The 26,150-nt window shown below is 38.2% G+C and overlaps 2 protein-coding genes across 3 annotated transcripts; one reads left to right on the top strand and one right to left on the bottom strand.

Moving 5' to 3' along the window:
• LOC116253543 (uncharacterized) lies at nt 1–6,792 on the bottom strand. 2 transcript variants are annotated; one of them, XM_031628401.2, is made up of 3 exons: nt 6,463–6,792; nt 2,895–2,949; nt 1–559 (listed from the first exon to the last, which is right to left on the bottom strand). In XM_031628401.2, exons 1-3 carry the CDS (start codon nt 6,535–6,537, stop codon nt 228–230), a joined length of 462 nt encoding a protein of 153 aa, XP_031484261.1. In that variant the 5' UTR covers nt 6,538–6,792; the 3' UTR covers nt 1–227. The 2 variants fall into 2 exon arrangements, with proteins under 2 accessions (XP_031484261.1, XP_031484260.1); XM_031628400.2 differs by lacking the exon at nt 6,463–6,792 and adding an exon at nt 5,172–5,591.
• Nucleotides 6,793–8,884: 2,092 nt separating this feature from the next.
• On the top strand, nt 8,885–25,701 carry LOC116253608 (uncharacterized). The gene is made up of 8 exons (XM_031628520.2): nt 8,885–9,233; nt 10,397–10,459; nt 11,670–12,419; nt 17,133–17,267; nt 18,452–18,535; nt 23,652–23,714; nt 24,543–24,629; nt 25,072–25,701. Exons 1-8 carry the CDS (start codon nt 8,946–8,948, stop codon nt 25,348–25,350), a joined length of 1,749 nt encoding a protein of 582 aa, XP_031484380.1. The 5' UTR covers nt 8,885–8,945; the 3' UTR covers nt 25,351–25,701.
• Nucleotides 25,702–26,150: the final 449 nt, after the last annotated feature.

The raw sequence follows: 26,150 nt of genomic DNA, 5'->3' as shown, positions 1-26,150 counted from the left end.
AAAGGTTTGATGCCTCCTGCAGGCAAAAAGAGATGTGTATCATTAAGGGGAAGCCTTTAACTGGTACAAGAATACAACAATGTACATTTCAAATGTTCAAATCTAGAAGTACAATAACGGATGAAGTTGAAATGGTTAGTTAACGTTTAATTATAATTTAAACATGCCCAAAAAAAATTGTGAGTCATTGCACGAGCATTAGTCATTGATTGTGCAAGAAACTCAGCCTAGGATTGTACCGGCTCACGTGTTGCTGCCACACTTGCTTTTACCTTCCCATAATAAACTGGATCAGAGCCAGGATAAGTTATGAAATTCCAAGCATCAGGTGATCCTCCAATTAGATGAGATTCAGAAGCCACTCCTTTCTGCAGCACAGTTTGCTCGTTGACTGAAACCTTCTCTTCCAGAGGTGGCTTTTCCACTGCAGGTTTTTCGGTTATTTTCTCTTCTTGACGACGGTCAGGAATGTCTTCCACTGTTTCAAATCTTCTCATCTTCCCCAAAGAAACTGTTTCAGCCCTAAGCTGCTTCGACAACTCCATGATGAGCCTGAGGTCTTGTGCATCCCAAAACGAAAAAAATGAGACAATGAAACGTTGATAGTGCTTCCAAGGAATAACAGAATTATTATTAGGAATTAAAGAAAGAAAACATGATACGAGAACCATCAAGAGATTTATAACAATCAACTGAAATGGATTTTTCATCTACCCTTAATCTATGCAACTGAAACACTTTGCCCCACATTAAGACCCCTATTCTCCCTGATATCCCCTTGAATGTACAAGTTAACATTAGTATAACAATTTTGTGAAGCTTTCCACAAAGCCCCTCATTTCGTCAACTCAAGCCAAAGGCAGAAATTCAGAGTCTCTAGTCCTTTGCCATGACTTGAGGGAGGAGAGTGATGGAAAACAACATAACCAGTTACAGCTCAACAATCGGTTGTCAGCCATCATATGAGGAGAAAAACAAAAGACTGGAAGAAAACCTTGGCGAGTTTCAATGCCACCAACCAGAATAATTGTCAGCCCACTGGAAGAGGTGAGCCAACAACTTGTTCCTTTTTGATATTTCAGTATGTCACTGGAACAAACATTGACCTACTTGGGGAGATATCATGGCAGTAACTTTACGACTAATAGCAATGAAAACAGCTTATTCTAAAGTAAATAAGGAATGGTCTATATACCCATAAGTCCATAACTAACACAGACCAACACCATAAATGACCTGAAACCAACCATCGTTCTTGGGTAGATCTATAAGAACCTAGAGAGGTAAAACCACTAATACCAATCCAGTTTAGAACCATAAGTCATTCAACTGAACCAAATTGAGATGGTTCTAACAAAATCCAACCCACGTCAAGCTCAAAATTAACCTTTTACACCCTATCACAATCTCTCATCACAATACTCAATTGAGGTTCACTAAGTACCAAAAGTTAACATAGAAAAGAGTTTGATGAGTATAGCAGGTAAGGTCCAAACATGCCTCACATGCTTATCACGGTGCAGCAGACTTAGCTGCTTACGTTAACTCTCTCCTTCTCTCACTCATACACACACACACACACATATATGAGAAAGAACCTGAAAATAGACCCAAATTTAAAAAATTGAGAGAAACTAATATATTTATATCTCACACCATAAATTTCCTAGTTCATAGCCTTTTTAAGAGGTGAATCATGAAAGGTATGGGGTGTGTTGAGACCTGTCAAACAGAGAGTTGGGGTCAGTTTTGGGTCAAAATGTTAAATTGGCATCACAGACAAGCTCAACAATTTGGGCCTACAATTCCACATGTCGAGATGTCTGCTCCTCAAGTAGGATGGACTCTAACACCCTAAATGTGAGAGGACTTAAGAACAATCTACACTAAAGGTTTTAATCAATCTTGTAAAACTTATATACTCAAGTCTAAAACAACCAAATGCCGCTCTGTAACTTTTCTAAGGCATGAGTGGAACCTGGCTATGGGATGGGTTAAGATATATCATACTTGGTGCCTGGTCCAATTTGGAATGACTACAAGCAGGCATAAGCCGAGTTTAAGCCAAGCTGGGGCAGCTCAAGCCAAACAAAGTATAAGAAAATATCATTATTTAAATCTTAAAGAGGAGGAAAAAAAAAAAAACATGGGCTTTCAGAATGAGTAACCCATAGTAAAGTGACTAGCATATCTTTCATAGGCAGCACTGTGACTGCTAGACTTAGTTAACTGCAGGAGGGATGTATTGGTCTATTAGACTAATACCAAGTTTCTTTGAACATCATGTAAGAACAATAAATATCACACAAACTATACAATAATCCATACATAGTAACTGTATTCCACATGGCATCATGAAAAGGAAAAAAAAAAGAATATAACTGCTCTCAACATGCTTGAAAAGAAAACTGCTAGAACCAGCTTTTTGCTTTATCAGATTATCTTATTGGTGACATTCTTTTAATAGACATTCTACTTTCTGAATCTTTGCTTCTGAAGTTTGCTAGAATGATTTGTCAGAGTGACCTCTATCTGTCAATAATTGCATCTATAATATCCATGCCTAGGCACCATGTTTGACGACCAAGAAGCAGGAAATGATGCCTAGCCTGGATAACAGCAAGTCGTACATGATGCAAGATTAATCTCTTGGTCACAATATCTGATGACATTGTAATATCAGTCACTTCTTAAATAATCTGCTTGTGAGACATGTAACTCTAAAGATTTACCTATAACATGTAGGAGATTCCACGTCCTCGTAAACCAAAAATAAGTGCAAAACACTGAATTAACTTATCCAGAATGATGAATCAATTAAAATGCTAGATATGAATATCATCCAAGAGAACATCAACTTATAACAACATCTGGAGGATAAAGCTTACGAATACCTTTCCGAATAGTATCTGCACATTTGCCGATGCGGTACTCAGGAGCTCGTAGGACCTGCAATAAACATGTGCCAGTAACGACAGGGTGAGAAACAATAAGACGTGTAAAACATGCAATCCAAGTGTAAATGCCAAAAATTGCAAAGCCCTCTTACTAAGCATAAGCAGCAGAAGAGCAGTAACCATACGTGTGCTTTCTTGTGGCAAAAAAATGTAAACAGAACTGCCTGCTCGTTTTGATTTGAGAGGCAGAAAGGCCAATGCCTCCTTTCTCAACAATGATATATCGCACACTTGCCAGCAGGAAGGAGAGATGATAAAGTGGTCTCATATGAATATGTGCTAAAAGAGGACAAAATTAAAAAGAGAATATACCATGTCAGCTTACCACCTCAGCATCACTACACATCATCATTTTCATTTGCTTTCTCAAGACATCAATTGATAGTATTTTCCAGCAAACTTAGTTATTGTCCAGAACAGCAAGTACCACTTGGCCTTCACTGTTATGTTCAATAGTTAAGATAATTGAAGTGGAGAAACTGTTCTGGGAACTGCAATGAACTAAGCTCAATCTTTTATCAAATCAACTTGGTCCAAAGCTAAATGCTTTATATTCAGTCAGAAGCTGAGCAATCAGGCCACCTTTACTATGATGAGTCAGGGAAACTCCACTTCTTTCAAGGTGTAGACAAACAAATAGTGCGTCAAATATAGAACTAGGATTTCCAATAAGGTTGCACACATTTGTAAACAGAAAAAGTGCAAACCAGAAAATGAACCAACCTTCTCCACCTAGAGATGCTAAGGATAAGTGTGTTAGTCACCAGTGCATCGAACAGCAGTTTTAAGGCCACTAAAATTACTCGTTCCAGGTAGCCAAGCTGTAACTTAATGCACTTGGAGGAGCACCAGCACCATGTCGGTTCAGGTGGCTTGTGGACTCAACGGGTGAGAAGAATGAACTTTGAAAAAAAATAAATTTACAATTTAGAAAAGGGAAAAAAAGTAAATACCCGATATAATGAGAAGTAATTCAAATCCCTCGTATTAAATGCTTTTCACATTTTAAAAAACAAAGAAGGAGAAAAAAGAGCCTGGTGCTTCCAATCAAGCCAGCTGCCCTAGGCATTGGCCACTGGGCTTCCATTTTAGGGAGCCTAGGTAGCCTCTAGGGCCTAGGCACAGGCTTTCACTACAGAGTCACAAAGTGGGAACTGCGACAAAGACTAACATCCTACAAGATAACACTAGGTTACACCAAAACACCAAAACGCATTGCCTAGTCTGATGAGACAAAGTAAGACTTTGAAGGTCATACAGTGATGTCTCCCCTGCAGTAAGAAATGGTGGAGACTAGATAATCTTCTAAAATGAAATTTTCAGTGTTGAGTACGATACATGATAAGTCAATACACAATGTAAGTAACGAAGTAAGGTAAAAAACTTCGTTGAATCACGACAAAATTCACTATTGGCACAAGAACCAAACTTCTTCTCCAAATAAGGTCATTTCGATCAGTTCTTTTCCTCGCGTTATCATACTTCTCGCCTATCGATTGTCTTCAATCCTCTATATGCGTTTCATGCCCTTTCCTCTATAAATTACTGGCACTTGCATAGCCCAAAGAGAAATCCCCTTTAAGTTGTCAAGTTGCAGAGATTTGAGCCTAGGAGCTAAAGCTGACGAGTAGCATTGGACATGGCAAAAGCATCTGAGCTCTTCTTGGTACAATTCGAGGAAAACTGCCAACGACCAAAAGAACATAGAACCGGAGTATGCTTATGTATCGATTTGAGAAGTTAACACAGGTGCTCCTTGCCGGGTATAAAGCAAAAAAAAAAATGCAACGGATGAACCATGTCAAGAACGAATACGAATTGTCTACAAGAGCTCAACCGTCAGGATAGCAAGATTTCTCAAACAAAGCGGAACAAAAAGAAGACTCGCGATGAAACTCAATAACCAACAAGAATAAATGACGACTAAACAGACTACCTAAATACCTAAACCTCCTCCTCATCGCAAATCGGTCACTTTACCACCATTAAATAAAGAAAAGCAATGCAACTTACAGACACCAAAAACAGAAAAGCAGTAAAATCATTATCAGACCAACTTCGCAAATAACAGAACGCGACCTGACAACTAAGCAAACAGATAAAACAAAAAGACAAACCAATGACGAATTTTTTTTAGACAAGGAGAGAGAGGGAGGCCAAAGACATCAGAAAGCCAGTAAATTTATAGGACAACAATGGATATTGGGATGTTACGTCGATGATGGAAGGGCGGAGGCCCTTGAGAATGGACCGGATCTTGCAGTACTTGGATGCCTGAAACTCTGCATCGTCGAACTTCCTCTTCTTCTTTGTTGGGGTATAGACGCCCGAAGGAGGAGCAGGGTTTTGTGCTGGTGGTGGTGCCGGTGGCGGGGTTGGTGGCGCGGATCTGTGAGCAGAATTAGCCTCCTCCATATTAGGAGGCACAGCACCAACTCGCGCCCGTTACACTTGGAGACCTTAGCAGAAGATTTTCGGAAATAACATGGGGTTCTTGAAGGCGCAACTCGCTACTGACTTTTGGTTCAACCCCACTTTTTAAAAAATGCAGGGCAGATATAGATATATAAGTGGTTAAAAAGGGGAAAAAATATATATATCAGTTAGGGGGTGCTTGATGAGGCCGAATTGTGGAATTTCATAATTAAAATTTTTAGTTTTTATAAAATATTAATTGTATTATCAACATGGGTAGGGATGGATGAAAGTTGTAAACCTAACATGGTCCTAAAATTTTGTTAAAACTATGGTTTGTTCTTGTGATGTTTTATCAAGGATTAACATTGCCTTAAAGATTTCCATAAACTAGTGGGTCATCCGCACCATTTCAAAAAATTGCTAAAAGCGAAGGTGTAATAGAAAAAATTCATAAACCGTGTTAAGATATTCTAAGCTTTATTCTCTTCTTATTTTCATCTTCCCTCTCCTCTCCACCGTTTCTTTCTCCCTTCACTGTCACCCGACCGGCGACCCATCAGAAATGATGACAAATGGTCGACAGTGTCGCAGAAGGGTTGGAAGAGAAAATCCAATGCCAATGGAGGTTTCTTTCTCTCATTTTTCTGGTTTTTCATTATGTGTTCATTTCTCTACACTGGAAAAAACCGACGGTTGTTGCCACCGTCGTCGGCCGTCATCGGCCGTTGTTTACTCACTCTCTTTCTCTCTCCCTCTCTCTAACCCTTGCCAGAGGTTCTCGGTCAAGTGGTTGAAACCCTCGATGTGCAGAGGGTTTCATTTCTCTCTCTCTCTACTCTAGAGGGCGTCGTCGATTTCTTTTCCTTCACCAGCACCAGTGCCGCAACAACCCTGCGGGGGAAAGGGCCCCCCTAACCTTTTTATTAAGAGAAGACATTTACAAACAAAATTCAGCAATCGAAAGGAGCTGATAAAGAGACGTAAGCAAAATGCCACAGAAAACATGGTGAGACCAGATTTTACAAGTATTGGGCCCAAAGGCCGGCGATTTCTAGAGGGGTTGTTGTCCAAAATATGAATGCTAAACCTGTTCAGCAATGCAGCCAAAGAATGCTCTGGTTGTCTCCTGCCCTCGAGCGAACCACGAATCCAGGCAAGCCATTTTTTGTTGTTGGCCGCACAAGAAGCAGCCGGGAATCAGTGGGGTGAGGGAAAGTAGAACTTTAACCAGCCCAGAGTTTTCCGGGAGCTGCTGATAATTGTCCCAGAGCAGACCGTCCGGCCTGTGCCATCTTTGCCAATGAAGCTACTTTTCTGCTTCCATTGGAGGGACCCGAAACAATCTGATTTTGAGGAATAATCGGCCACTTGTCAGGCACAAAACCAGTGGCCACCCACACTTGCATTTCTCTTGATTCATTCGGGCAGTTTCTCAAGGCTGTGTGGAATCCATTTGCACTTATATTCCATATGGAAGATGCTTCCTCTTCTGGAGATGACGAGTGACGAGTTCCTTATGGATACGATTGTTTCTCTACACCCACAATCTCCATAAGGTTAGATGAAATCATGAAAGCTAATTCTCCAACATCTCATTAACCAGCCACGCTTGAAGCTACATGAAAACCAGCATTTTAAAAACCATGTTTTAAACTTTCCAAAACTTGATTTCCATTTGTACAAAAAACTAGAAAAGCAAAAATATATCACCAAAGAGTCTTCTATCATAGTAGCAAAAATTAGAAAGGCAAAATTATATGACAAGCCTAGCTTGGTTGCTGATTGGATAACTCATCATCTCAGCCATCTCAATCCGCATTATCAATATTACATCGACAAACAGTATTCTTTCATATCAGATTATATCACCGAACTTGCCATAAGATAAAAGAATATTCCCATGAATCATTTATCAAGATGAAAAGTAGACAATCAAAGATCAAACAAACCTTATTTTTGGTTGTCCACCTTGTTTAGCAATGTCAACTATGCATTTGAACTGTATGCACATCTTCAATTCTTCATCTCTCTCTGTAATTATATGCATTTGAAATATATGCACATTTTGTCCGGAGATCGTCTTCTCACCCCTTTAAGCCCCTTTAGGTGGGACTATATTTTTATAAAAAATTCTGAAAATGCTTCCAATGGCAAGAAAAAAAAAATCCTTTCTTTGTTAGATAACGAACGAAATCTGAATATTTGAATTTTGGTTCCTGAAAATAGTGGATTTCCAGGCAATCAAATGGATCCAAAGGAAGACTAGAGCTGAATTTTTCATTCAAATTCCAATTGAAGGTGGAATTTTGTTTTTAAAAAATTCATTTTAGAATCAAAATTCAAGAGCATCAGACGTCCCCTGCTGACCTCAACCGTCCTTGTTGGAGTTCTTCATTGTTTCTATGCCTTTGTGTTGCTCCAAGTGGCCGAGTCAAGTCTTTTACTCTAACAGCGTATTGGGTCACCGAGGATTTCATATCTATGGATTTGATGTCTGGTCACCTTTCCATTGACATCTGTTTCTATATATATGTTACAGGTATTGTAGGTTTGACATATATACATCTTAACAAGGATCTTGCACACCACAGCTTTTAAAGCAATATCATATCAAATATTCGAGGCCACATAGCACACCCTTAGTGCCACATAACTATCGATCATAGTAGATTGATTGAAATACCTGCATTTGAAATTATTGTTTCACTAATTTGTGTGAACACATAAAAGAATGAAGAAGAACGGAGAATGTATAGTGTTAGATGTAAGGAGTAAAGGGAAGATTTTTTTGAGGGAGTTAAACAGTCTAATAAACTTATTCGGGTAAGGTGAAACTAAACTCGAATTAAAAAAAAACATTACGCAAATAAATTTTTTGATTTTTTTAATTAGTTGAAGCGGGGCTACGGATTAGGTGGGCCCCCTCCCTTCACCCCTGTAGCAAATGCACCAACACATGAAAGATGAAAATGAAATGATTTTAATGGATGGAAAGGAAAAACATAAAGAAAGAAAAAAAAACTGACCAGAAGAAAAAAAAAAGAAGAGAAGAGAAAAAAAAAACTATTATAAAGGCATGTTTGGATATGAATTGGATATGAATGAAAGAAAATGTAAAAAATATTGTTTGTTTAATTGTAACAAGGAAAAGAATGGAAATGACTTGACTTTGTTTATAATAATGGCCCCTAATGGCATATGAATCCCTTTCAATAATTTATCATTTTTTCCCATCCTTTCCATTCAAATCTATTGGTTATTAAAGGGATTGAAAATAAGCTAAAAATAATTTCGTTTCCGTCCCCTGCATTTCCTTTTCCTGTGACCAAAACTCGCATCATATTCCTTTCATTTTCCTCATTACTTTCCCTCCATCTAAACAAATCTCTCTCTGTCATTTCCACCCATTTTCCCACGTTATCATTTACGACTCGGTTTTTAGCGTTCCGGGTCGAGACAAGAAGGCGACCGTCTTGGGAACCTGTTGCCCATAAACGGAGGTCTCAGCCGTTTTTTCGTTGATTTGGCGGCAATTGTGTCTTTGACTCAGAGCGAGAGAGAGGGAGGGAGATGGGAAAGAGACGGTTCGCGCAGGTTGCTACGAGCGACGAGGAGGACGAAGCCAACCCAGCGTCGACCGTCACACGACGGTCCCCGCAGCCCGCATCTGCTTCCTCCTCAAAGAAGAAGAAACCAGGGAAAGTGGAGGAGGCAGCGGGAGAGCCCGAAATCCAGGAGGAAGAGGAAACCCCCGTCGACCTCAAGCCCGTAGGCGACCCTGTTAAGGTATCCGGAAAGGGCCGAGACAGGAAGACGCACTACTCCGCGTTCGAGTTGGAGGGAAACGTCTTCCAGATCGTAAGATTTCTAATTGCTTCGTTGGTTGCGTTTGCTTGTAGTTTGGAACCCGAGGGATTTGAACTTTTGTCGATTTTAGTTGGGTTGGGAATGGGCATTGCCATGGTTTAAAGAAATTCCTTTGTTATGGGACTTCTATTTGCTCAGTTGGGAGGGAAGTCAGTGACTTTGACTATAGCTTACGGGTTTCTTGGTGTACTTTGCTTTTGGCATTTGCATAGGATTAGTCATGTACAATTGCTATTGATTGAGTTGTTTATATGAAAAGATTATGGAGACCTATATATGGCTGGGTTTGATGACAGCTTTTTCTTGTCTGATGCCACCTAAAATGCTAGGTTTTAGGAAAATGGCATTCTGTTGCATCAGGGAATTAATCGCATAACATTTTGCGATTGCGTTTAAATAGCAGTTTTTAGAAAACGGCGGTTTGTATCCTAAGGAGGAAAATCGGGTACATACCAGAAATTTGTTCCCAGTAAGTGTGCTTGCTGGCGATGTGATATCAAGGAATAAAGGGTCCTTACGGACTTATCATTTCTAGCAGACAAGAAAATCGAGAATTAAGTCCAATCGGAGCAGGAGTATGTGCATAGATACAGTTAAACATCGAAATACTTAAACCAATTACCGTGTAGATAAGGCTGCTGCTTCTTGCATTGATACCAATGCTAGACAGTGGAGAAGTGGACGTGTTTTTCATTCGGTAGGCTTAGGTGACAGAAAGTGAGTCATCAAGGGCACTCTTATTTTGCTTGTTGGGTTCTCCATGGGTGTTACGCGAAGAAATAACCCACATCTGCCTTCCACTTCCAGAATATTACTGGAGAGGGGAGGTGAGTTGTCCACTTAGTAGGCCCAACTCTCATAAGGCGGGTCATCCGAGCAAATTGTTTATCTTGCTCTTTGGAATTTCATCAACGGAAGAAAAGAAGTGATACTGAAAATTTGTCCTTCTCCTTCATAACATTAATTCCCCTTGTCGTTGCACAACTATTATGTTGAAAAGGGATCATTATGATTGTCAATTAAATAATGGCTATTCTTGTCTTTGAAGACTGAAACTTCAAATATTGTTTTTATTCATCAAAGATGCTATTTCTCTTATGCCCTTACACATGCTTATTGCTCTTCCTCTTGTTTTTTTCTTTTTTTATCCACAGGAGGATCCAGTGCTTTTGACTCCTGAAGCAGCAAATGAGAAGCCTTATGTTGCAATAATTAAGGTAAGTTTGTTCTTCTGCTTCGTAAGGGGACATGGAATACGGTGATATGTTTGTTTGGTTGGTTTTCTTGCATTGGCATTCAAGTTCACATGAACCATGGTCAAGATCATACAAGGAAGAGATCTGTAAAGGCTAAATAGTACTAATATTCATAATTATTTGATTTAAAGTGCTGTTTTCATAAGCTTTCCGTTCCCTACAGGAACTTCTACCTCTCTTAAGAGGAAGCTACTGAAAATTTCTCTTTCATGATGCTGGTTGAAAAGTACCAAAAAATACTAATACACACACATATATATATTTGTATCTGTATAAGTTATTCATCAATATTGTGTGATACTTTCAGACAAAATCTAAGCACTCAGGGTCCATTTAGACTCCAAGAGAGGAGTCAGATGATGCTAACTGCCAAGTATGACTGCAAAAAGAAAGCAATGAATGATAAGCATGCATTTATCCATTTGGCGGAGTGACTCTAGTCTCAAGTTTTTTAGTTTTCAATAGCTATTATGGGTGGGTGAAGTTGTTAATTCCCATTAAGTGTTAGGGCTATTGGTCAAGGTTATTTAGAGGGTTGAGGCACCATGTCAAATATGGCAGGGCTTATTGGTGGTAGTGGCTATATAATAAGGGCGCTTCTAAGAGACAGGAACACATGCATGAACATGGGTGGATGTGGTGCATGCCTTGGTTTGTTTGCAGGTCAATAAAGAACCTGTTGTCAAATTTATCCAAAGCAAGCCTTAAACATTTGAGGGAGGCTGTTCTTGCCATTCCCTTCTCCTTCTCCTCCTCATTTATCTTCCTCCTTTTCTTCCTCTGCCTAGGTTTTAGTTTGTTTCCTGGTAAGGGTCATGTTTAGGCACAACTATTGGTGGTAATAATCGTTAACTTTTAATTTTTCAATGATCTAATTAATACATGAAGGTTTATATTTTGTGCATGTGTTGTGCAGGTTGTGCTTACTACGTGCATATATTTTTCATATGCGTGCATTTAATAATATAAAAAATGTGCTAAGGCACTCGCAGGTGTTTAGGTTCCAATTCTAATTTCCTAGTTTATTTATTTGCTGTTGGGGATAGATCTACTAGAACGGCACTTGAGTCTACTTTTGTTTACACACCATTTTTGATTCCCCAACAACACCCCCTTCCCCCCAACCCTACTGTTGTTGCTTCTTGACACGTTTTGTGCACTTTTTCTCTAGGACATTACACAGGCCAAAGATGGGAGTATGGCTGTATTAGGGCAATGGTTTTATCGCCCTGAAGAAGCAGATAAAAAAGGTGGAGGAAGCTGGCAAGCATGTGATACGAGGGAACTATTCTATAGTTTCCATCGTGATGAGGTGCCTGCTGAAGCTGTTATGCACAAATGTGTGGTGCATTTTATTCCATTAGGCAAGCAGCTGCCAGTTCGATCGGTGCATCCAGGTTTTATTGTGCAAAAAGTGTATGATACAGTTGAGAAAAAACTGTGGAAGCTTACTGACAAGGACTATGAGGACAGTAAACAGCATGAAATTGACCTTCTTGTTCAGAAAACTCGTGAAAGGTTGGGAGAGCTTCCAGATTTGGAAGTTGAAGAAGGTTCAGTTGACCAGGATGATCATACGACAGCCAGGAGAAATCTCCGGAGGAAACAAATGCCTTCCATCAGCGTCGCTCGGGATGACGATGCAGCCAGGTCTGATCAGTTTACCAAGATAGAAACTCCAGGAAGCTGTACTAATGAAGCTTCTGAGTATTATATAATTTTGTCAAACTTCAAGGCACTTACTGGAGATAGCTATCGTGATAAGTCACTAGAGAAGCTCCTTCAAGCAATATATTCTGTACGTGACACAATTGAACAAATAGACAATCCAGCAAAAGTTGGGGCTGTTTCTAATCAGAATGTTGGTGTGTCAGCTAAGACTGCTGATTCATCAAATGGGTCTCAAGAGAGGAATCAAAAGGTCAGGTTTTATTTTCTTTTTGATGTTCTCTGCAGGTTTTCTGCCATTTTAACAATTTAATCTCAATCTAGAACTTTTTTCTCATTATTTTGGCTGTTAAGTTAGCTGATATTAATTTGGTATTAAATCCTATCATGTAGCTTTTGCACCCTTTTGTTGTTTCTTGTGCTTTCTTTTGTGAGAGGTGCAATTCTGAGTTGTGAGCAAGTTTTGCTCGCTGCTTTTGCTTTGGATACGTGGAAGATTGAATGTATCAAGAACTAAATCGTACTGATACTGGTATGGGTACTAGTGCAGACACGGCAATTTTAAAAATTGCGGTCATGGGGATACAACAAGGTATATATACATATATATGTGTGTGTCCAAAATTCCACAAAAAATGTACAAGATTCCACTAGAAATATGAAAAACACCATAAAAATATGTAAAATTCCAAAATTCCACAAAAAAACATGCAAGCCTGCAAAATTCTACAAAAAATATGAAAAAATCAAAACTGCCATGTCCAAGTGTGTCGCCCTACCCGTGTCGGGATGTCGACACCAGTGCTGTGTCCAACTTAGATGGAGAACATGAATGTGGATAGGAATGTACTCTAAAGTCTAAAAAGTTAATGATGGAATGGAAAAAATACATGAAGTATCTATACTAAAAGAAGAAAGATTTTGCTTGAAATACTATGCTATCCACTGTTAAATTGTATAATAATCTTAAGTTCTTGCTCTTGTATTTTTTTTTTCTGTTTTTGTAACTTATTTTTATATTTTTCTGTTCAGCACATAGTCACAAAAAGTGCCTTAAAAGTGTGATAAGTAAATCAGCTGAATAAAATGGCAAAAATGCATTTCTTGAAAACAATGCCTAAATGAAAAAAATGCCAAACAATGTTTGTTCCATTTTTTTTATTTTAGGCACTTTTTTTTCGCGTTGTTTAATGCCAAACTGCTTATTTTCAGTTCTTAATTTTTATTTGTTGCTTAGCTACTTATTTTTTGATGTTGCCTTATTGGTTTCTCATTTATTTTAGTTTTCCTTATTTTTTTAAGTTTTTTAATTTTTTTAAAATTTACCATGTTTTTCCTGTATTTTGAAGGCTCACTGTATTATACCCGAGAAAAACCTCGCCATTTAAAACATGTAAACAATATTTGTGACTATGGGATGAAGAAGGAGAAGGAAAATGAGAAAGAAAAAAGAAAAACAAAAGGAAAAAGAGGAAAACACAGAAATGGAAATGGTAAAGTAGTAGTAGAAGAGGAAAGTAGGAGAAAATAGCTAAAACATTTTCTTTTGGCTTGGGTTCCTACATGACCCAGCCTAGTCTAAGAGGTCAGGGTGCCCGCACGACTACTAAGCTTTGGACGTGTCTAAATTAGATTTTTTAATATGTTTGTATGCATGATGGATCATAAGTGAAGCAGCGCTAACAATTAGGATTGTGTTTCTCCACTTATTTTGTCAATTGTAAAGGTAGCTCTTTCTTCCATTGAAATCACACACACACACACACACAAAGAGAGAGAGAGAGAGAGAGAGAGAGAGAGGGAAAATATACACATATGTACATACATGCTTTGCATTTGAACAAACTTTTATGTTTTTTTTAGCCACTATGGGATTTATGCCTCACATGAAAGCACACCTACCACTTTTTCTGCCTTTTAACTTTATGTTATGCTAACGAGAAAAACACAAAAGTGGTAAACTCCACATGAAAGAAAGGAGTAAGATTTTTATAGTTACAACTTACATGCATGATGTCCTGGAATATGTGTTGAAAGACATCCAGTAAGGGTCTAAGATGCTGGTCCAGCAGACCAGATTGATCTTCGCACAAGACTTGCTCCAAATATTTTTAAATAATTCAAAGCAAAAAATCATGACTAATATCAAATAATAGTTTTCTTATATAGTTGGTACCAAGACACGACATAATTTGACAGGATTAATATCACAAACAGGTCAAAAAAATGCTCCATATTTATTATGTCTTCAAAGTACGTTGCTGCATAGAATTTAACAAAGTATTGGAGCTGGAATGACTAGAAGCTTAGGCTGTTTCCTATAATTAGGGATCCCCAGTAATCTTCATTATATGTTTCATCTTTTGAATTAGATGACCTTGCATAAGGTCAGAGGTGCTAGTGTGAGTTCGGATGCGGGTGCAATATTTCTCAAAAAAATTGAGTGCAATAAGTGTAGTTGTGGCAGGGTGTTTGAATGTTAGTGCACACACATACATAGGTGATTTTCTTTTTTTTTTTAAATTTGACTATATATGCTCTACATGTTGGAAAACCTAATTTTCGCATAGTTAGTTGGATCATTTTGTACGCTTTGAAAATTCAACAAACTTTGCTGGTTTATAAAATTGGATTATATATTAGAGAACTGTGTATGTGGATTTCTCTGTTGGTTGGGAAAAAAGTAAAAAACCTAACTGAAGTTGGCATTCTACACATGAAGGAGTGCACATTTTTTGATGAAAATTACAAAGAACCCTGTATGTACACAGTGTTGAAAATCCTGTGATAATCTTAAAAATCACAAAAAGGTAAATATCAGCATGATGTCACAATGCTATTTTGATAATATCAGGATATTTTTCCTTTCTGGAAAGTACGATAAAATATAAAAAAATCTTTGCAAATATGTGTTTTCTTTTGATTTAAAAGGAAATGTTGTAAAAAGCACCTAAAAAATTTTCAATTATTAAGAACACCATATCTTCATTATTGTTAAAAATACAAATGTTTTGTATCGTCAAAATAACCTTCTAATCAATTAGATCTGGGTCTTCACTAACCTAGTTTATGAGATAAAATGACTAAAATATCATCAAAATACAACCAAATTTTATTTCTATTAGCTTTTCTAAGTATACCAAATAACATTATTTTTTGCTAGTATCTAAACTGGGTTGGCTAATCTTTTATGTCCTATTAAGTTAATGCTAGAGCATCACTCAAGAGAAACCTAGGTACACTTGTGGAGGATTTTTTTCATGTCAATTTTAGAGGGCAAAATGGTACAGTTGACCTGACAGAAAGGAACTCATGGATGTTTTTAATGAATTAGAGAGAAAGGTCAGGACTCTCTGGAAAGGTCAGGACTAATGAGAATTCTTGAGGAAAAGTCAGAACTCATTGTCATTATATGCCATTCAGACTGACCATCAACAATGAGTACTCACCATACCAAGATCCGTTGAGAGTGTCCGTTGTATCGGTAGGGAACATTACGATCTTTTCCCCTATGGAAGAAAGACAGAGGTCAGTGCTACGGCCCCCTATTGATCCTTTTTAGAAATCGAATGGATTCGGTCTTATACATACGTGAGGAATCGTGTTTAATTAATTGCAAAATTTAAGTTTTTAGCTATGTATTTTATTTTTCTTTGTGTGAATATTTTCTTATGACTTTTATAAGAAAAAGCACATGTGCTTTGAAAACAAACTTTCACAATAGCCTTCCTGAAAATTGCTAGTTATGACATTGATAACTGTGTTGGATACTAAAAAAAAGGTAGGAAGAAAAGCATTGGGTGTCATTGACCATCTTTTGTAATAATGATATCGAAGAAGCTAAAAATGCCATTTCAGAACCATTGTGAAGCTCTGTCACACGGGTACTCCTCCTAAGGAGGAGTACCTGCACGGTACCGGACGACACGGGTACGGCCCTGGGTACGACAGGGGTGCTGCGTTGACCGCACCGGGTGCGGTCAATGCGTGACTGCGTCCAAATATGTCCGATTTTAATGTTAACGATTTTTACATTTTAACTTTTTAAAACATTTTAACGTTAAAATTTTTGAAACCCTCATTTTAATGTTCCACTTCCCTCTTTTTTCTTCATTCTTGCTTCGTAGTGTTGGGATCCGTTTTTTGCTTCGCTAGCTCCTTTATCTTGTTATGTAAAAGTTTATGTTCTTGTGTTTGTGCTTATGCTTCTGTACACGCGTGATTTTCTTCGGCTTCAGTTGAGCAGTAAATTTGCGACTGAGGAGAATGAGAATCAAGAATGATAAATTTTGGATTATGATTTATGAATATATTATTCTGTTTGTAATTTTTTGATATATATATATATGTGTGAATATGTTATTCTGTTTCAAATTTTTTGACATATATATGTATATGTGCATGTGTGTGTACGGCCGTACCCCCGCACCCAAGTTTTTTAAAAATGGTCCATATCCGTACCCGCACCGGCACCCGTACCCGCACCCCTACTCGTACCTATGTGACATAGTTGTGAAGCCTCCATGGACTGTTGGCTGATCATTTTACTGTTCTGCCTCTTATGGCTCATATAATGCTCCTCAGATATCTCAACCAATTCAGTGTATCATAACTTTAGTTTCACCCAGAAATGTGAGATTGTGATTGATGATTTTTTATTTTCCCTAATCAATGAGCTATCTAAATTTGAGTTTTGCCTTTGTATTTGATGCCTATGTTTATTTCTTCCAGTACAATTACTTCCAGAAGACCTTTTCCAGTTTGTTGTTTTGAATTTCTGTGAGGAACTATTTAAGTTTCTGTTCTCCTATATTACTTATAATTTCTGATACTAATCAGTAGCAAATGAATGACAGGGAACATATTTCTTGGGTTGTGGGGCATTTGTCTATGTGTTGGTGTTGTGAAATCACTATGTTTTTTTTTCCTCACAGAATGTATTGATGTAATGAAATTGTGCTTTTAGGGTGAGGAGACCGTCCGTTGGCCAGACGCTGCTGTGTCTGCTGTTACTGCTCTTGAGAAGGCCTCACATGAGGGGCTGGGTTCAGATCTTCAAAAGTATAACCAGAAGATGCGGCAGTTAGTTTTTAATTTTAAGGTTTACCTGTTTTGCATTTTTACATGTACATTTGCTTGTACTCAGGCCTTTGGTGATGAATCCTCATGTATCTGCCATCATGGAATTATAAACTGCATATGTTGTGTTGAATGATATGCATTGTTGTCTGAAGATCGGTATCTGTTATAGGCTATATATGTCCATACACTTCTGTATACAAGGGTAGACTCTGCTGCTTGCTGAGTATAGCAAGTGAATAGTAAGCTTCTGTGAGAAGTATGTAACTGCTACTTGCTTTGGACCAAATACATTCCAAATGGATATCCACTCTAACAATAAAATAGCTTAGGCAAAACTAGGCAGCAAGCTAGGTACTCAAAATTGACTTTAGAGACCTCAAAGTGTGATAGTAAAGATTGGTATGTATGAAAGTTCTTGTTTATGTATGTTGGAGAAAATAGGATGAGATGGTCTTGAAGGTGGTGTTCTGCAGTTTCTTGGGTCTTCTGAAGGAAAACCATTCTCAATTGAGGAAACACGCCCACTTGGAAGTTCTTGAAACCAGAGGACATAATGGCATGATAGTTGTACTTCTCTCTTGTCTTGAACAAGATGGTCTTTTTATTGTCAAATTTTCCATGGCAGGAATGTACTTTGGAGGGATCGGTTACTAATGTTTTTTCTGAAATTTAAGTTGCTTGTTCAAAGGTTGATTAAGACTGCAATTTGTATCCTTGTAAGATATGTATGTAATACGTATTATACCCATAATGGCTATGTTATAGGCCAGCTGAATTTTTCCCTCATTATGCTGAAGAAATGAATTAATTGTAAAACACTTTGGCTGACTATTTGCCTATCTCATGGTAAACAGCTTGTGGTTCATCTTTTTGTTATGTGCTTAGAAAACCTAGACTTTCTGTGAGTGCATTTGCATGTTCTGCTTCTACTAGTGCGTGCTCGCATTCATGCACACATGCATTGACTCAGAAGATGGATCCTGCAAACTGTCTTGATTTTGTTTCTGTGTGGCATTGATGTCTTTCATTTAAATACATGATGTAGGCATGGTTTTCACTCCTTTAGTTTTTATGCTTGAAAAAGTGGTTAAACTTGTGCTAGGATATCCGTTTACGTTGCACTACTTATGTAATTTCTTATAATCATATGTTAATTAGGCAACAAATTTCCTGTCCATTTGGTAATTACTTATAATATTTCAGAACAATGCTCTGTTGGCAAGGCGATTGCTAGACAAAGAATTGGAGCCTTCTGTCATATTGAACATGTCTCCTTCTGAACTGAAGGTAATGCCTCTATAGTCCATATTCTCGAGCTGGATCTATCCTATTCACTGGGTTATATTAGGGTACATATTTTTGCATGGTATGTCATAATGTTCAAAGAGGCTGTTTGTCTTGAGATCTATCACATGGCAAGAAGGCATGGCTGCATGGGTTGCCTATGAAAATTCTGCCTGCATGAAAACTTTATAAGCATGTATGCAGCAAATTCATTGAAAACTTCTTGTTGATGCTTACACCTAATCAATCATCATACTCAATTTAGTACTGCCTTTCCAAAGATGCGTATACTTTGATCTTAAATCTGCAGTGGAATGATTTGAGCTGGCTGAGTGTTGACTAGTGTTCTTGGTTTGATCTTGAGAAGGCTCAATGTGTGACGTTCTGATCACTTTTAAGACTCCAGTATGTCGCATTTTCGTTCTGATTTGAGTTAGTGGATGAATGCTATTGCTATCCTCACAGAAAGAGAGAGAGAGAGAGAGAGAGAGAGAGAGAGAGAGAGAGAGAGTCCAATCTGTGCCTTTCTCATAGCTTTTGAAGGCTTGCATACTCAAGCCAATTTGAGTTCATTTCATCAATGCCAATGTAGTTGGTTTATTTAATGGTTTTCTTTTTTGGTGTGGGAGGTGTTTGGACTTTGGGGTTCACTTCCGCCAGGCTGTACGAGAAATTTTAATTTCAGGCCTGCCTTTGCTCATGTCCCAAAAAAGGGAACCACCTTTCTGAATTCCTGATATGGGCATTGGTGGAGCTATAAATTTTGGGATGAGGGGCACTAATTCAAAAACTCTCATACTTTTAGGGACACCAATATATATATATATATATATATATATATATATATATATATATAAGCAAAAGCAAATAGTTGAAGGCAGAAATATGAAATATAGAAAGTTTGTGGGGCTTCCCACATGTGGCTTGCTATTGGATATGGGCCTCATATTTCCTACAAACTGTTAAATAAAGGCCTGTGCAACTTGCCGTTTCCCTTCTTTTGTCAAATATCCTAGAATACCAAAATTATGTTTCTTTGGATTGGATTTTTTCCCTACCCTTCAGGCCATTTGTTTTTCTTTTCTTGCACTGTTATTTTGCCTTCAGCTCCTTAACTCCTATAATTCCCTTTTCCTAAATCTTCATATCTTCATCTTTTGAGCATGCAGCCTGCGTATTTTCCTCATTCTTCCGTCACCCGGACCATAATTCTTGTCTAACAATTGAGAGTTGGCACAGTAGAGTAGGTTGTCTATGTCAGGTTGGAGGAATGAGGAGGTGACTTGGGCTCTTGTTTGTGTTAAAGAGGGGGAATTGGGGACAGGGCTGGAAGCAGGAAAATGATAGAACAATTATAGCAACAATTGTAGCTTTACTAATTCGTTGAGAGCTTGAACATTAGGAGCATGAGAAGCAGCAAATCATGCAAGAGAGGGGCTGGCTGCATCTCAGAGATGTGTGCAACAACTAGTGCAAGACTTTGGCTCTTGTTTGTGTTGAAGAGGGGGGAATGGGGGATGGGGCTGCAAACAGGAAAATGATAGATAGAGGCGTAAACTTCAATGCGTGAAGCGGTGAAGCACATGCCTCAAGGTGATTTCAGATCCTTAACGCCTTAAGGCTTGAGGCAAGCTTTTCATCCAGGCATGCATCAATGTGAGGCATGCACCTCAAGTATGGGCACACAAAATTGCCCATGTTTTTACTTTTTAATTTTTTTTGTTAATTTTTTTTAACTCACCACTTTCTTATCTGCCATCTTGATGACGTTTGACACATTTAGCAATTTGAGGATGACAATGATGGTAGTACCTACAGTTTCAAGTATATTTCCAAAACTAGCATGAGCAATTTCATAGGTTATATTGAGGTAATAACAAAATGAGGATGAATGTGGTGTTGAAGACTTTCCATGGATAGCTACAATAAGAAGATGAGCATATGAGAGGGGGAGGGAGCATAACCTTAAACTCAACATTACTAATGAAACCCCCAACAAGAAGTTAGGGAATTTTAAATTTACGCAAAAGTATTGAAAAATTCCAATACAAACACTAAACCGAGTACCCAAAATACCATTAGTCAATGTTGTAAAAGGTATATCAGGACGCGTACCGGTTGGGCCGACATATACACCATATCGTAACGTATAGTAAATGTAGCGTAGCGCGTCGTGAAATTTAATTTTTTCAAAAATTAAAAAGTTATATAAAATAGAGAAAAATTCAGAAAAAATAGGAAAAATGTATTCCATATAAAAAAATCATCTCACATAAAGAACATTCATGATTTATCATTTATAAGCCATAATATATCAACAACCCATTTAGAAATGAGAAATCAATCAATCAATCATAGATTCAGAACAACATAATAAACATCCATCTCAAGTTTAAAATGTTTTACATTATATCACAAATTGACAACATATAATTGTTTATTGCCAAGTGCCAAATATCATGATTATCATCAATGAATGCTAATCATCATCATCTTCATCTTCATCCTCATTTTCTTTGTAATGGTTTCAATGCCTTCAAATGGAATGCCTTTATCAACATATGTCGATTTTTTTAGAAAACTAGTAAAACCTCCCTTTCCCATAGCTCTTAAAGATGTGTACAAAGTGGGAGGGATGAGCTGTTTAAAAAAAAGCCCATTTCTTTTGTTTTGTCCTCGTATCGTAAGATACAGAGGCCTATTACCCGTATTGTTCGGTATGGCCTTTGTATCGTACGACACGGGCAATATGCCTATGGTATACAAGCATATTGTATAAATTTCTCAAACCTATACAATATGTAGTATATTCCGATATGAATACAACTGTCATCAGTACCATGATCATATCATTCTGCAAGAGCCCTACGAGCCAAATGATTCTCCACATTGGCCCATTAAGAGGCCAAAAAAGAGGCAAGTCATAAATGCCATAAATTCTGGTTGGAATTCCATCATTCCCCAAGAGCCCTATGAGAAACTCCAAACTGAGCCATAAAGAGGCTAAAAAATAGCACGTCCAATGGTTGGAAAACGAGTAGCAGCTTGTCTAAATGCCATAAGTGCTAACAAAAAGTAAAAAACCATTAATGAGAATAACCAGGCATTGGGAAGACGAACTAGACAAGAGCAATAGTTACACAACAGGATGGTAAAGGGCAAGCTAGGCTGGGAAGAACCAGTAAGACAGACAACATTATGAATCCAACAAGACATTAGAAGCCCGGATCAATCCCTGGCTGTTGCAATAAAAGTCCCTAGTAGCAGCAACAGAACCCAGTGACATGGGAGATTAATCCAATGACCGACTACAATGATAGAACCTAGCAGCTGTGACGGTAGTCACGACCAAATGGCAGACCCAAGCAAATATGGTGACCCAACGATAGATTCAAATGGCAGTGATGACCTAATGGCATACTCAAGCGACAACGACGACCCAAAACAGCGGAAGCTACAATGACGACCCAAGCGGTAGGGTAAACAGCAACCCAAACACCAAAAACCAGCAGCAACATCAACCAAAGAATCAAACCAAAAGCTTCAACAAGAAATCCCCATGGAGAGCCAACTGGAGATCCAAAAATCCCAATAAAAATGCCATGGCAAAGCCCAAAAGAGAACCTAAACTGAAACCCTCAACAAGAAACCTCAAAAAAAGACAGCGGAGAGGGCCTCCGGTAGAAATCACCCGCCAATGACATCTGCTGGCTGCAAGCGGAAGCAAAGATGAGACATACATAGAGAGAGAGGGATCTTGAAGATCATAGTAAGAATGTGAGAGGGTGAGACATCTCTCTCTCTCTCTCTCTCTCACACACACACACGCACACACACACACACACAACAACTGAGTACAGTTCTCTTAGGGTTCTCTCTCAGTCACTCTCTTTTGCATAGCCCTCATGGTGCAAGTGGGAAGAGGGTTGTTCTCTCCATCGTTGCTGATGACTCCAAGGTTGTTGATCACAGTTCTCCTTGACTTCTAACTCTCTGCCTTTTCCTTTTCCAACTCCAAGATTGCTGTTATTTTTTTTAAGAATATGTAAGCATATGTTAAGTTGAACTAAGTTCTCAAAGAATATATAGACATCTTTGGACCATGCATTGGTCAGAGATGAATATTTTCTCTTTTTTTTTTTCTTAACAAGATACATGGTAAATTAAAAAAAAATACAAAGGAAAGAATTTGATGTCTGTTTATAATGAGATGGGCACCGCTCTTTTTCCCTCTGAGAGAGAGAGAGAGATGTGCTCAAGTTTTAAAGTGCCATTCAATCAAGTGTTTGTGGTCAAATGGTTAAAAAAATTACATGGATATGATCTATATAGTTTACAAAGCTCATGTAAAATGAAAAACTAAAACACTAGAAACATCTGTTACATGACAAATGAATATGCATATTTTTCAGTTGCTTTTATAAATATTATGTACATGTCACCATATTAATCCTGAAGCTTATGCTTTGATGCTTCAAGGCGTATGCCTCGCCTCATCATAGGCTTTGAGCTTCGCCTTCGCCTAACATCATTGATTATAGCAGCAATGGTAGCTTTACTAATTTGTTTAGAGCCTCAACATTAGGAGCATGGGAAGCAGCAAATGATGCAATATGGGCTCGCTGCACATCAGAGACCTGTGCAATAACTAATAAGTAGTGCACGGCAACACACCTAGGAGCCACAGTGGCAGCAACCTTAACTATTTGGCACATTTTAGTTCTTGGGATAGATTTATCTTCCTGAAATGTTGAAAATGGGAAAATAAGGTTTTCCTTTTTTAGTTGGCCTTGACAGTTTTCAGAAAATCAGAAATAAATAAGATAGTGCCTCTTTGGGAAAGTTACGCCTGGAAAAGGAAATTTACCATGTCATGTCATTTGAACGGGGTAAGAGGTATGGTTTGGAACTCCCGTCTACCAGCGAGGCTAGACTTTGTCACATATTTATCTATCTTTTTCCTGTTAATCGTTATGGTATGCTATTCTAGCTTGAGTTTTTACTCATTTTTCAGCTAATTCTGAGCATCCCATTGCTTTTACCACTGAACAATAAACCAAGTTGATTGACATGTATCGTTTGGCTTCTGGTGAAAAACATCTCATAATTGTCTTTCCAGGAGGGAATAACTGCAGAAGAGAAATCTGCTAAGGAGCCTCAAGAATTGGAAGAGCCAGTCCAGGTGACCATCTTTTTATCTTAACATAAAGACTATCAGGAAGTACTGTGTTCATAAAGGATAGCTTAGTTTCTTTCTCTAAATCTGTGAATACTTTATTAGGTATACTGTACATGCTGGTTGGGCTGGAGTAAAACCAGGACTATATTTATCTATCATAAATGTGAATATTTCACTGTCAAGTCAACCAAGTCCTATCCAAAGACGGACTAAATTAAATAAGATGGACTAAATTAAATCCAAGGGATATGTTCAGTTGGCCACTTGATCCTGTTGACACTCAAAGACTTGCCATTTTTGTGCTCATTAATGTGGTTTATTTTTTTTAAGTGCAATAATGTGTACCCATGCGTCATGTATTGTTATGTGAAATGTGCAGTTTTTTTGTATATTATATTACTATTTTGATGTACACCCTCTCACTTCCTATGAATGAGAAACTCTGGAGATACTTCTTTTTTTTTTCTAATCCAAGGTTAAGGTAGAAATGTTCAACCTATGTGGATAAGATGATGGGAGGGCAAGGCTTTCTCATTCCTATAAACAGAAGCTTCCTCATTCTTGTTTCATAAAGCACCACTATGATTACATGTGTGGGTTGGTGAAGTGTTACTGATATTTTGACCTGCATTATCAGAAGGATCAGGTGAGAGCTTGATACTTGAATTCAAAAAAATATTGGTCCAGGCTTTGACTGGTTCTGAGACAAACTATTTCTTTTTTTTTTTTTTTTGTGTTACACATATATTGCATTCTAATGACGTATCAATTTTTATTGCTATTTATTGTGCTGTATATCTTCGATTCTAATGTTACATAAATCTGAGACAGATGACAGATGTACGATGCAAGAGATGCATGGAGAAAAAAGTCAGAGTTTCTGACATTATTACAGTTGGCCATGGCGACAGATATCAGGTTACTGTCACATCTTTGCTAGGTTCTGAGCTTGGAAGGTTCTATTTTAGAAAGCTTAACTTGCATCCTAAACTTTTTGAAGGGCACTGGGTAGTGGCAATTTCTCTTTTATGGGGTTTTCACTTTTCACCTTTCAGATATTACAGCTTTCTAGGGAGGCTATATGGAAGTCTTGCGGAACTAAATAGCCCATTTACCTGGTGGTTCTTCTTTATCCACCAACCCGGCCAATAGATTAGTGGCCATTATTATGACCATGCTGCAATGCTAGACATATATTTCTAGATGTCAAACCTTTATATTCAGTTTTTTGGGGATGAGATTGGTAGGCTCACACACTTTACAGGACATCAATTTTGTCATTATCGTTTAATTAATTTTTTTCTGCACTAGAAATTTCATCTAAGATTGATGCCCCTTAACCTTTTGAAAATAATGCCAGCTGGAATGCCTGCAATGCGGTAACACATGGTATACTACTCGTGATGCCATTTCTACCTTGACACAAGAGACACCAAACCTTGCTGTTTCTGTTGGCACAGCACCATGGGCAACAGCCAAGTTCGAAGATGTTGAGAAGAAGTTGGTAAGCCCTCGTGAAAGTGAGAAACCATCTCCAGATATCTTCCAGAAAAGTAAATCCGCTGTGCTTGAAACTCAGAAATCTATGAATAGCAGGCCAAGGGCTGGTGACTCTTCAGGGTTGCCTGGTAAAGCGTAGATCTTCTTTTTTGCAAGTATTTGCATTAGTTGAGCCCCTTGTACATATCAGTTTTGTGTATATGTTCAATTTGCTACGCCTGGAGAAGGCAATTAAGTTCTTGTTACTAGGGAGACAAAATAGTACACTGAAATATGGTAGACCATCGGTTTAGTCTCTAGCTTCTATAGTGGCAGAGGTCAGATGTCTGGTCTGTGTGTATATCCTTACTGATGGTTGTCGGCCAGTAACCGTCCAGTCTAGCAATGCGAAAACAACCATCAGATGGACGGAGTTCTTTTTTTCTTTCCCCTGTCTAGGGGTTGGACATAAGACCACAAAATGGAAGGAAATTGAGGGTTCAATAATCAATGCTCCGGGTGCATCTGCTGGCATAATTTGGGAGGGGCTGCTTAACCCCAAACACCCACCAGATTGCCTATGAAAATAAAACATCTAGCAACGAACAAATGACGCTTCCTGAAATCAGTTGCGCCATTTGTGTTCAGGGTCTTCTGAAGAGAGAAAATCAAAATAAATTTTCTCTGTGAAGTTTCATGCGCCCGCTCACGTGATCGTAAACCAGTGTTGGAGGTTTTGAAAATCAATTTCTTTGTGATAGTTGCGAAACTTAAATTGAACAACAGGGTTTGCGATTCCAAACGTGATGGTCAATTCTGGAGTCGTCAAGGCTGTGTTGTTTACATTTTGGTTACTAATTGAACATCAGAATGGACTTGGTGTTATTCATGTCTGTTATGATAAATCAGGGCTCCAAACGTCCTTATGTCAGGTGAACTCTGAATTCGCTTAATTGGATT

This window comes from Nymphaea colorata, chromosome 4 (genome assembly GCF_008831285.2).
Source record: "Nymphaea colorata isolate Beijing-Zhang1983 chromosome 4, ASM883128v2, whole genome shotgun sequence".
NCBI lineage: Eukaryota > Viridiplantae > Streptophyta > Magnoliopsida > Nymphaeales > Nymphaeaceae > Nymphaea > Nymphaea colorata.
This window is presented reverse-complemented; position numbering and strand designations above follow the sequence as displayed.

Coding starts and splice junctions, on each gene's coding strand:
- LOC116253543 (XM_031628400.2), bottom strand. CDS start 5,372: ATGGAGGAGGCTAATTCTGCTCACAGATCCGCGCCACCAACCCCGCCA. Junction 2,950..5,171: donor TCCGCCCTTCCATCATCGAC/GTAACATCCCAA, acceptor TGTTTATTGCAG/GTCCTACGAGCTCCTGAGTA. Junction 560..2,894: donor TGCAGATACTATTCGGAAAG/GTATTCGTAAGC, acceptor GGGATGCACAAG/ACCTCAGGCTCATCATGGAG.
- LOC116253608 (XM_031628520.2), top strand. CDS start 8,946: ATGGGAAAGAGACGGTTCGCGCAGGTTGCTACGAGCGACGAGGAGGAC. Junction 17,268..18,451: donor AGTTAGTTTTTAATTTTAAG/GTTTACCTGTTT, acceptor ATAATATTTCAG/AACAATGCTCTGTTGGCAAG. Junction 18,536..23,651: donor TGTCTCCTTCTGAACTGAAG/GTAATGCCTCTA, acceptor TTGTCTTTCCAG/GAGGGAATAACTGCAGAAGA.